At 42.2% G+C, this 12,138-nt stretch overlaps 1 protein-coding gene across 1 annotated transcript in view; it reads left to right on the top strand.

Annotated features, from left to right (window-relative positions):
* Nucleotides 1-9,650, top strand: part of CFAP96 (cilia and flagella associated protein 96) — a 93,884-nt gene extending 84,234 nt beyond the window's left edge. The window contains exon 7 of the mRNA XM_067721672.1: nucleotides 9,318-9,650. Coding sequence (XP_067577773.1) covers nucleotides 9,318-9,362 — 45 coding nt within the window. The 3' untranslated portion in view covers nucleotides 9,363-9,650. The remainder of the gene's footprint in view (nucleotides 1-9,317) is intronic.
* The last annotated feature ends 2,488 nt before the right edge of the window (nucleotides 9,651-12,138 follow it).

Raw genomic sequence — 12,138 nt, 5'->3', positions numbered from 1 at the left:
AGACTGCTGTGGTTTGAAGAACAGTGGGAGGACAGGTGAAGATGGACTATCTTTTTAAGGAATTTGATAATGAAAGGAAAGGGGAGACGGAGGATGGTCAGCGGGGGGGTGGTGCAGGTCAAGAGAAAGAACTTTTTTTTTAAAAGATGGGAAGCTTAGCAGTATTTGCTGAAGTCAGAGAAAAGTAGATGCTGGAGAACCATGTGGAATGTGGAGGAAGCAGCTTTGACACGAGAGGTGGAAGTAGAGGTCTTGAAGAGGACAGACCCTTTTCTTCTGAGGGTGGATGGACTTCCCCTAAATTGAGGTGTGTTAGCAATAAAATAGACTACCTAGTTCTCTTCATCTAAAATTCTCCCTGCCTCTTTCAGGCACTCAGTGGCTTCACCTTCTGACAGTGGCAAGTGTTCTGAGACTGCCTTCTTGCTAAAAAAATCTCTCCTTCTCTTTCTACCTCATGGTCTACTGCCAAATTGAAATCCTGTCTTTCTCTTGGATAGGAACCTACAATAGCACTTCCCTGCCCCTAGGACAGAGCCAAAGTCTGTTAACGAAGGCCTTTTATCATTTGACGCAAGCCATGGATGCTGTTCAGACTCGGTCTCCTGATCACACACAGTCACTGTCGCGCCTGCATGGTGGGCTCTGACTCCCCTTCCCAAGCTCTTTTCTATAGTTAAAAATGTTTTTCTCCCTCCCTCCCTTCCTACCTTCATCTCTTCTTCCTTCCCTACTTCCCTTCCTTTCTGTCTTTACAGGAGGAGTATGTGTTTGTTTAAGTCTGAGATCCCTTAGCCGGTGGTTCTGAATTTTGATGTGCATTAGGAGAGCCTAGGCGCTTATTAGAGATGCAGATTGCTGGGCTCCACTCTCCAGAGATCTGAATTCAGTTGCTGGGGCCAAAATCCGTTGTGGGTGGTCTGTAGACCACACATTAAGAAAAAGTAATTCAAATCAACACATAGGATTATAATTTCTTATACTGTGTCTTTATATGTGTGGTTCATCCTTTCTGGAATGTTCTCTTTTGTCTATCGCATCCCACTCTCTTTCCACATTTTCTGGGAAGACTCGATTGGCCACCAGTATCTACATCACACTTTTTCTCTACTTAACTCTTATTTCTTGTCAATATATCTCAAGTTTGAATTTAGCTGTTCTCCAGTATTTTGAGAGGCACATAATCTTACAAGGATGACTTTTTCATGAGAGCTGTTTTTGCGTTTCCAACCAGACAATAGGCTCCTCCAGGTAAGGGGTCTTATTTCTTTGGAATTTACCAGAACTACCATCCAGTGCTGGGCCCTGAGGAGGTGGTCAGTAATTACAGATAGGTTGAAACAGGTTTTGGTCTTGATTGGAGTTGGTTGGGTGGGGGAAGCTCATTCCTCCTTCTCAATTCTTCCTTCTACAATTGTCCTGCCAAGAAGCACCTTCATTGACAGTCGCTGTTATGCCCGTTGTTTACGGTTGCAGCTTCCCCAACTCTACCTTGCTGTTGCTGTATTTGCATGTCCTTGCTGGTCTGGCTGCACAAACCAACTTTTCCAGGGGCCCGGGCAGCCAGCCAGAGCTCCCAAGCCCTTCCATGCATTGTGCCCAACTTCCTCTTTGGTAAGAGCCTGTGTGATTTTCATGCTTTGGAGGATTTGGACTCTTGTGAAATGCCTTCTGGGGAATTAGCCACACTGAATTCCATGCTTTGTGTCTGCCCTCAGTGCTGTCAGGAGCCTATATTGTTTCATTCCCACGTCGTCACACTCCTTGGGACAATGCGACGGTTCAGCTCAAGTTCATTTGGTATTCCCCTCTGAAGTGTCACTTTTTCCCACCGTTTTTACTGAATTAACTAATAACAATCAAGGGACTCATCAGTATGCTGGAAACATAAACTGAGGCCTTGTAGAATGTGCAGCAAATAGGGGTGTCTCCTCTGTTACTGCTGATGGCTGCCATTTTGGTGCTAGTGCCTTTGCAAATTGCAGGGTCAGAGAGAGAGAGAGAGAGAGAGAGAGGGAGAGTTGGTCAGAGTAGGGGAGATTTTAATATGTTTTCCCATTGAAGCAGCTTATCTGGGGCATTTCTGTCCTTACTAGATTGTCTTCTGGGTGAACTTCAAGCTGAGTAAAGGCAGGTTGCTTCCTGTCACTGGCAGGTTGAGAAAGATGCTTCTTTCTTTGTGGACTACTTACCTGTTTCTGATTCTGCTAAAGTGATCTTGATCAGGAGAACTACTATGGGGTGTCAGGCATTGTGCTAAGCATTTAACAGGCTAGTTATTTCTAATTCTTAAGACAATCCTGCAGAATAGATATTACCTTCCTAGGATACAGGGCCTGTGAGAGGATAAGGAATGTGCCCGAGATCTTATACCTGGTAAGTGGCAGAGCTGGATTCAAACCTAGATCTGCCCCTTTCTGCCACTTCCTGATTCTTCTGCTATTTCATGTTGCCTCAGTGCACATTTGCTAAGGTTTATTGACCCCAGAGCACTTCTAACAACCTCTACAGACTGTTTGGTGCCATAGTTTGAGGTCTTCGAAGAGCCAGCAGGTCATTTTCCATGGGGACCAAGGTGGCGTCACAAATCCCAGTGGAAAAGGGCTCCTCAGAAAGTTGGAGTTGCCCTCACTCACTGCAGCCTGTTATTGCTGTTATCAGGATCCTAGAAATTCCTGCCTAAACGTGTCTTGGAAAATCAAAGACCTAATCTTCAGTCGAATGGTATTTTACTTGGTAGGGTTAATTGCCCTCAGATTCTATCTAGATGTACCTTCACATTTTTCACAACATTTGCAAGCGATCAGAAGAGCCAGGATGCATAGTTATAATAGAAACACATTGGAACCCATTCTTCGGTAACAGAGACCATGTGTTTTACGGCTTTTCTGTTTGGAGTCGGTTTATCATCACTATAAAAACATTTCAGATGAGAACGGAGTGTGTGGAAACCCAGGGGAAACGTACAGGGAGCTCTAGATTTAGATGGCTGGATGCCTGGCCTGGGTTTAGTCACTCAGAAGGTTTAAAGCGAAGCACTAATGCTAAAATTTAATCTATCACAGACGCCTTGGCCATGTCCCTGAGCGTTTCCACCTGCTTCACTGCTGGGCTCTATGGCTGATAGCCTAATAAATAAAATGTGTGTGTTCTGTACTTAGTATATCAGTTTAGTCAAGAGAGCACTTGGTCCCATATATAGTCATCTTAGTGGGCCCTCGTTTTCTTTTTTTAAATTCTTTAAAACGTAAGATGAAAAATGGAGATAATAACTAATGAGTAATTACTTTATAGAGTCCGTGTTTATATTATCTGGAAAATCTTATTCCTGTTCTAGAATACTGGGCTCAGCCTCCTCTTGTGTGGGAGACACATTTAGGAGTGGAGGAAAATTAGTACTTCTGCCCTGTTTTTCCCAGTTTTCTGGTGACACTGGGAAGGAAATGAGCATTTTAGGTTCCAAGTCCTGGCAAGTGGTAGCGGTTGGAGGAAAGCCTTCTCTCTACTGGAAAGGCATCTGCAGAGAACATACGTTTGCTGCTCCCCTAGAATAATGAACTCACTAAGTTTTAGACATAGAATTGGATGCTCGAGGTACAAATTAAAACCAAACTCAGCAAAGGCTCTGGGCCGAGGCGTCCGGACCCTGTCATACCAGAATCTTCCGGATTTTTTCTGACATACATCACTGGAAGGCCCTTAGTACCTTCAAAGGCCTCTTTGATAATTGCCTCTTAAATTTCAATGATTCCCAGGCTCATCCCGTGTTCTGGAATTTCACTGGGTGGCTTCATGAAAACCCATGGCTTTTTTACTTAAAAATTAAAGCCTGTCTCCCCCAGTCCTTTTTTTTTTTTTTACTGGATGCAAGATCCATATATTGAAATATTGAAATGTCTGTTAACTTTTTCCCTCAGAGAAACTCAGGCTCGACTTTACCAAAATCCGAACCTTTTGCTTCTTTCCCTTCCTCTCCCCTCTGTTCTGGTGAAGAGCTCCCCCGGGATTGTTATTCAAGGCTCAGACCTGAGTGTTGTCGTCCCCTCCTGCCCTCAGCCACCCTGAATAATGAGCGCTCCCCACATGTTGTTTGATTCCATGGATATGAATATTCAGAATCGGCAAGTCCCTGGAGACAGAAAGCAGATTAGTTATTGCTGGGGCTGGAGAGTGTGGGAAATGGGGAGCAACTATTTGATGGGTGCAGGATTTCCTTTTGGGGGTGATGAAAAGATTCTGGAAGTAGACAGTGGTGATGGTTGTACAACATTGAGAATGCACTTAATGCCACTGAATTGCATACTTTAAAATGGTTAAAGTGTTAAGTTTTATGCTGTGTGTGTTAGCTTGGGCTGCCCTATCAGAATACCACAGACTGGGTGGTTTAAACAACAGAAATTCATTTTCTCATGATTCTGGAGGCTGGGAAATTTAAAATCAAGGTTCCAACAGGGTTGATGTCTGGTGCTCTCCCCTTGAGTTGCAGATGGCTGCCTTGCTACTGTGAGCTCGCGTGGCCTTTATGCCCTGCGCTTGGAGAGAGGGTGAACAGGCTGCTCTCTGGTGTTTCCTCTTATAAGGACGCTAATCCTATCAGATTAGGTTCCCACTCTTATGACTTCATTTAACCTTAATTACCCCCTCACTCCACATACAGCCACATTGGGGGTTAGAGTTTCAACGTATAAATTCTGGGGGGACACAATTCATTATGTGACACATAGCATTATGTGTATTTTACCACAATAAAAAATATTATTTGAGCTACTGTGTGGAGCATGGATTATAGTGAAAGGAGGGAGACTAGTTAAGACACTAATACAGTAATCTAAGTGAGAAATGATGGCAGTGGTAGAGAGGAGCATTTAGTTTCTACCCTTCTTATTTTCACTTGGAGAGATTCTCTACTTGGCTTATCACCCCACCCCTTCCTCTTCCTGTTTCCTAACTGGTATTTGAAAGCCATTGGTCCACATTTCTTAATTGGGTGGAGTTACTCTAAGGATGGGGGGTTCTGTGCCTTTTCTTCCCTCTGCTCTCCAGTGTGAGGTAGTAGTCCTGTTCTGCAGACCCCAAATTCCCCCTGGAGCACGGGCAGTGCCCAGAATGGGGTGGGATGGGGTGGGGGGCAGAGAGTGTCAACAGGCTCACTTGACTACAAACCAAATCTCTGACTCTAATCAGCTTCATCATGACGCAGGTGATATTTTGCTTTCCATCTTCATGACTCATGTAGCCTGCTCCACAGAGCCTTCAAATCGCAGCTCCAGTGTTACTTTCTCTGAGCGGTATTCCCTGGCCACCCTCCACCCCCAGTCTCCAGTATGGTTTCTGTGCATAGGCCCATGTGCATTCCCCTAGCTTAGCACATAACAAACCATACTGCAGTCACTTATTAGTGTCCTCTCTGGGAGAGATAAAGCCACTGAGTTCCACATACACATCATACTTCATACTATTGCAATGCAGGGGTCTAAAGACGTTAAGCTTTTTAAGGGTGAGGTCAGTCTTACTCACTTTCCATTTCCTGTGCCTGATATAATGTCTGACACAACATAAGTGCTCAATAAATGTTTGTTGAATACACAGCTCCAATAGCACAGTTAGTGTTCCTACTTCACCTTTTTTAAATAACAGAGAGAACATAAGAAACCCTCTAAATCTTTATAACTTACTATCAGAAGTTGACTTACTATCAAATAGTTGGCTGTTACCAAAAAAACAAAAGATAACAAGCGTTGGAGAGAATGTGGAGAAATTGGAACCCTTGAACACTGTTGGTGGGAATGGAAAATGCTGCAGCCACTATGGAAAATAGGATGGTGGTTCCTCAAAAATTTTTAAATAGAATTAGCATGTGATCCAGCAATCCGACTTCTGGGTATATACCCCAATTAATTGAAATCCGGATCTTACAGAGATAGCTGAACTTCCATGATTACTGCAGCATTATTCACAATAGCCGAGATATGGAAACAACCTAAATGTCCATTGACAGATGAATGGATAAAGAAAATGTGGTATATACATACAGTAGAATATTATTCAGCCTTGAAAAATAAGGAAATCCTGCCATATGTGACAACCTGGATGAACTTGGAGGACATTATGTTAAGTGAAATGAGCCAGTCACAAAAGGACACATACTGCATAATGTCACTTAGATGAGGTATCTAAAATAGTCAAACTCATAGAAACTCAGAAACAGGGGTCTGAGGGGAGAAGGAAATGAGGAACTGCTGTTCAGTGGGTATAAAATTTCAGTTATGCAAGGTGAATAAGTTCTAGATCTGCTGTACAACACTGTGCCTGTAGCTAGCCGTACTGTACTGTACACTTAAAATTTTGCTAAGGGGGTAGGTCTCATATTAGGTGTTCTTACCACACAAAAATGTTAACTTGAATCTTCGAAGAGACTGGATCTATAATTCACTTGTAAATTAGTCAGCTAACAAAAGATGGTCAGCGAGGCAACTGGAGTTCTTTCATGCTTTTGATAAACTCTCCACTGTGATACTCAGCTGGAGCTTGTAGTCTTCTTTGAAGGTTTTCTGAATCCCTACAGTTAAGGAGTGCTATTATCTTCTTGGAGCTGATTGCCTGAAAGTTAATCAGCACATGAAACTGGTTTATGTTTTCTGTTCTCAGGAGAGTAAAAGGTAGCAATATTCTTGGGGCCATCTATATTCTCAGAAAATTGAAAGGTGTAGATACAAATTATGCATTTCTTTAGGTGCAGAAATGAATTCCTTTCAAGAAGTCAGGGGCTTTGGGGAATTTTCTACCAACAGTTATGAGTTTTTGCTGTTCTGTACGTACGTTCTCATCTGATTTCCCTATAACTAGGGTCCTGCATACTTTAGTTGGTTGGCTGGGCTCGTGGCTGTGGTCTGAGGGCATGACATGAGTTGAAGCCAGCTTGCTAGTATGACAGCTGAATCCTTTGATTTGTATTTCCTTAAGTTCCATTCTCCAACTAGCAAATTGACCTACCACGGATTACAAACGTCCTGAAAATGAAACCATGAAATGATTTAAAAGCTATTTTGAGATGTGTCAAAAATTGAAAAATGTTAGTTGATTATGTATTTCTTAAGATAGTGTGCTGCCTAAAAATATCAGTGAAATACTTTGAACATTATGCTAGTCTGCAAGTGAAACATAAATAATGAATTGTACATTTACCTGGCATCATGGCACTTAAAAGAAGCCAACATGAAAATGAATAAGTTGCATCTGTGGGTTTCACAGAGAAACTACTGAAAGACTGCCTGCCATTCATATGCTACATGTTCATCTATTTAGTGGAGACATGCTCCTTTGTCCTAGGAAAATGCCCTGTTTTCTCTCTCACTCTTTCATGGCTTAAATGTAGCACACCCCCAGCCCCAGTTTTACAATGTACTTTTAAATAACACAGGGCCTCATTGGAAGCAATATATCCTTTTAGCTAAATATTTTTTGAAGGTGGATGGGATGGTGATTGACTTGAGAGGCTGGTAGGAGGCTTAGCAGGCATTCCTAGAATTGCAGGCACGTCTGATTACATTTTACAAAGCAGTTTACAATAGATGACACAGAATTAGTCTGTCTGGGAGCTTTCATATTTCCTGGTCATCCAGCTGTGATGGGGAGGTCAGAGCAGTAGCAACCAGGGCATTCTCGGTCTTTCACTGGGGTCCTCAAGTTAGAAAAGCTCTCTTTATCACAGAGCTGTCAAAGGGAGTCTTAAGATCCTTACATTGTGATATCCAGTTATGAAATGCAAATTCAGTTGATTACTGCAGTTTTAAATGAATTGTCAGGAACTTGGAACTTCTTTTCTTGATATTAAGTATTCTACCATCTCCTGTTAACGTTTTGAGGGGTTCTCTTAGAATTAGGACACAGATTTTCACTTATTTAAAGAAGGTCATGAGGTTACTTCTAGAGACACAACAAAAGGAAACAAAGAAAAACAAAACTACCAAGTACTCAAAATTGAGCTGATAGCAACTTAAGTTTTGAACTTCTAGGTTTGTCCACCACTTGGTATAAACAAAGATAAGACCATTTCTTATTGTCTTTGACGTAAATACTCTCAATAAAAGAAAATACATATTTGCAGCAGGCAGGTGCTGGAATTCAAGATTATCTGGGCATATGTTAAGGACTTGTGAGCTGACCGGGTACTAAGTGGATTTTTAAATGAAGAGTAGTTGCATGAGTAACCCCTTCTGAAGAATCTGATCCCAGGGGAAGAGAGAATAAGAGGTTGATAAATACTCAGAGGTTGGTGCAAGTCCGTAGAGTGGTTTAAAAGGGCAGGGGTGTTGTACCCAACGTTATCATTCCAGATCAGCCACATTACTGTGTTTCAAAGCCCTAAGGCAAGAAGTTATAAGAACGAGAAAGAGTGGTTTCATGAAAATATCGACGTGATTTAAGCACACATACTGCCAGTTACACTAGTGCCACCAAACTGGTAGCTTCGGAGGTCAACTTCCTTAGCCAGTAGCACCCTCAGCACTGGGCATGGCCAGCTGCTGGGGATTGGTGGCCCAGGAACATAAGTAGACGTTAGCAGCAATATCATTGCCTCTGGGAGGAAGCACATTGCAGACTTGGTGCAGCCTTATTGTCCACTTTCCTTGGAAATGTTATGGGGATCAGTGACTTCAGTGGGCATAGGCAGGAGTGATGGCAGCTTCTCTGGGCACTGGCGATTTTGACTTCATCATGTTACGGGAGCAGAGGCTGTCATTTTTGGTGTAAATGGTTCTAGGAACTAGACCATGAAAGATGGCATCGTGGAGTATATGTGAGCTACTACTCCTGGGAAGAACAGGCAAATTGGCATTACTACACAATCGTGGGGCCAGAGCCAGGTTGTGGTCCTCTGCCATTGATTGTGACCTTCTTTTTATCCCGGGTTAAAGCAACCTGAGAGCGAGATTTGACCATTCTGGGCCAGATAATCAGTTTACATTTTGATGTTTTGAAGTTTTAGACATTTAGAGGGAACCAATGAATAATTGAGAAAGGAGAATTGTAAAGCATTCGTTTCCTTTCTGTTTTCTTTCCATCTTCCTTCTATTTATGTTAAAACTGTTTAAAATTTCCTTAATTCCAAGATTTTCAACTTAATTTTGTTAAAAGAAGCTTTTGTAAATATTGTTTACATTCTTTCCACAAAAGTAAAAAGAATATAAAGGAAGATAAGTTTTATTGAAGCCCTACAGGCCGGAGTCAACTAGATAGATCCTTTAAAAATACATTATGGCACTCACTCTGGAAATTGAACATCATTATTTTCCATTCTGTCATTTTCTCCTCAGTGGCTCGGCTCCATATTGATCGTTAGAATCAAGCGTCATCTCTGAGCTTGGCAAACAGCTGCCCTAACTTGGTTTAGGGCTAAAGCCTATTCTGGCAAAGAAGATGGGGCTGCTCATTCCAGATGAGATTTGGGTGGAAACGGTGTGGCTGTCTGCCAGAGCTTCAGGCATCAGAGTGAGGGCTGAAGTACACGTACGTTGTGAGCTGGACCCAGGAGTGCGGATCAAATCTACAGGCTCTGGAGCCTGTTTGCTAAAGGAGCAGACGTCGAGTCCTCCAACCAGCAAGATCCAACCATGGAACAACTGCGTAGTCTTGAATCTAGGTATGTTGCATCACATCACCTGAAAATACACGTGGCAAAGGTCAGTTATATTTCAGTTCTCGTAGCAGAGGAGAATTAGCCTGGTTCCTCATAAAATTCCCTGTCCATATATCATACCTAATGTTAATAGAAATAATGATTTATTATTCCTACTAGAAATATTTTTGGATAGTATTGTGTTAGATTAGCCATTAAGTAGCCATTCTGAATCTACCAGCTTCTCGCTTATTCATTTATTTAAAAAACTTCTATATGTCTAGCATTGGGTAATGACAGAAAAAAATGTGGCAAGAAATGACACTCCCTGGCTTTGAGAAAACAAATACGCTTGTATAAAATAACTTCAGGGTGATAAATGGGTTGAATGAGTGTTAGAGGATTCAAAAGTTAAAGAAAATTCTGAAAAACAATCTCAGGGATGGGAAACAGGGAAGGATACCTGAATGTTTTGCACATCGTGAGGAAAATGTTTGATCTTAGTTGGCAGAGAAGAGAGGATTTGGCTTTGCAGGCTGGTAAAGATTAGCAAAACTATGTAGGTGGAAAAAAGCATCTTGTATGATTGAAGGTAAAGGAAGAGGCAGTGGGGAGCTTGGATAATGGTTAGAGTGGTAGGGGAAAGACTGAGTAACAAGAAGTACAGCCTAAAATTTGTCTTGTTAAGGTTACTGGAAGGGGATATTGGATAGGATGAGTGGTTCCATCAGATGGAGGTTCTTAAGTGTCTGGCAAGGGCCTTTGTGTTATCATTCATTTATGCATTTGTTCATTTATTTATCAAATGTTTATGTGTTAGGCACTGGACTAGACATTGGAGATGAGCAGACCTGTTGCTTGCTCTAAGGAATTCACATGAGGGAAAAGAGGCACATAGACAGTCATTACAGCATAATGATGGCTCTAAGAGAGGTCTGTAGGAAATAGCCTAGTAACAATGCAGAAGGTTCATTTTGCCTGGAATGGAGTCAGGGCTGAAAAATCTTTGGAAAATATATGTTCTCACACAGATGGAACTGATGAAGCAGCTCTAGAAGCTGTTGCAGAACCATCGAGACACAATGAGAGGAGTAAATGCTGTAACATGAATTGGGGTGGGGGCCAGCAGCCAAGGAGGACAGCAGAAATACCTTAAAGATGCGCACAGCTTAGGTGTGAGTAGGCCTATGTTTGGGCTGCTGGGAAGAGGCAGTGACGCAGAGCAGTTTAGCACTTAAAGTTAGAAACTGCTGATGTTGTAAGCAGGGATGATTTCCTGGATCACTGCAAGTAGCAACACGCTGTGTGGGATGACTGTCACCCAAGTTCCCATTCACAGAGACAGCATCCTTGGTCATTTTCTTTGCTGGTCCTCCAATACTTCAGACGTGTTTTTGTGCCTCTCAATCTGTGGATATTTTACTCCTTTCCCCTTCCACCCCCCAAATGCCCTTCTTCTTCTGGAGAAACCTTATTCATCTTTCAAACGTCATTTCTCTGACACCCCAAGGAATTCCTCATTCCTCTAGGTAAATACTCTACTTTGTATATATATATTCTTCAAGGACAGGGATTATGTCTTATCTGTAGCAAAAGCAGGACTGAACCTAGTCTAGGCTTCGAATCCCTGTTTTACCACTTACAAACTCTGTGACCTTAAGAAACATGGTTAATCTCTCCTTACCTGTGTTCCTCACTTAAAAAACAGGGCAAATAATATCCACCTAATAAGGTTACTAATTAAAAACTAATTAGGATAATGTATGTGAAACACCTATCAGAGTGATTTATTCATAAGAACTCAATAAATATTAAATTTTTTCTTCTTCCTTTCTTGTCATTTGTATTCACAGTGCTCGGCACAGTGCCTGGTATGTAGTAGAAACTCAATCAATTTTGGTTGAATTTACAAACATTAAAGTTTACTGATAGTTTACCACATCCAGGCACTGTTCTAAACCCTACAGATACATACTAACTCATTTAATACTCTCCGTAACACCATGAAGAAAACATTTAATATCCTCCTTTTATTTATGAGGAATCCAAGACACAGAGAAGTTAACTACTTACTGAGGCAAGCCCAGAGAATAAGTGGCAGAGGCAAGATTTGAATCCAGGTAGATGCCACTCTGAAGCCCATGCTCTTATCTTAACCTTTTTTTTTTTTTTTTTTTTTTTTTGCGGTACGCGGGTCTCTCACTGTTGTGGCCTCTCCCGTTGCGGAGCACAAGCTCCGGACGCACAGGCTCAGCGGCCACGGCTCACGGGCCCAGCCACTCTTTGGCATGTGGGATCTTCCTGGACCGGGGCATGAACCCGTGTCCCCTGCATCGGCAGGCGGACTCTCAACCACTGCGCCACCAGGGAAGCCCTTATCTTAACCTTAATTCTACAGGTTGATAGTTTACATATGATGTTGGACCTTCTGGAAATTTTCTGATGGTGATGATCTGGCCCACTCAGAGAGTTCCAAAAGTAGGATTGCCCTGTGCCTTGAACAAATCTATTCCTAGTAT

The sequence above is a fragment of the Pseudorca crassidens genome, chromosome 21 (genome assembly GCF_039906515.1).
Source record: "Pseudorca crassidens isolate mPseCra1 chromosome 21, mPseCra1.hap1, whole genome shotgun sequence".
NCBI classification, from domain to species: domain Eukaryota; kingdom Metazoa; phylum Chordata; class Mammalia; order Artiodactyla; family Delphinidae; genus Pseudorca; species Pseudorca crassidens.
Note: the sequence above shows the minus strand (reverse complement) of the source record. Positions and strands in the feature narration are given on the sequence as shown.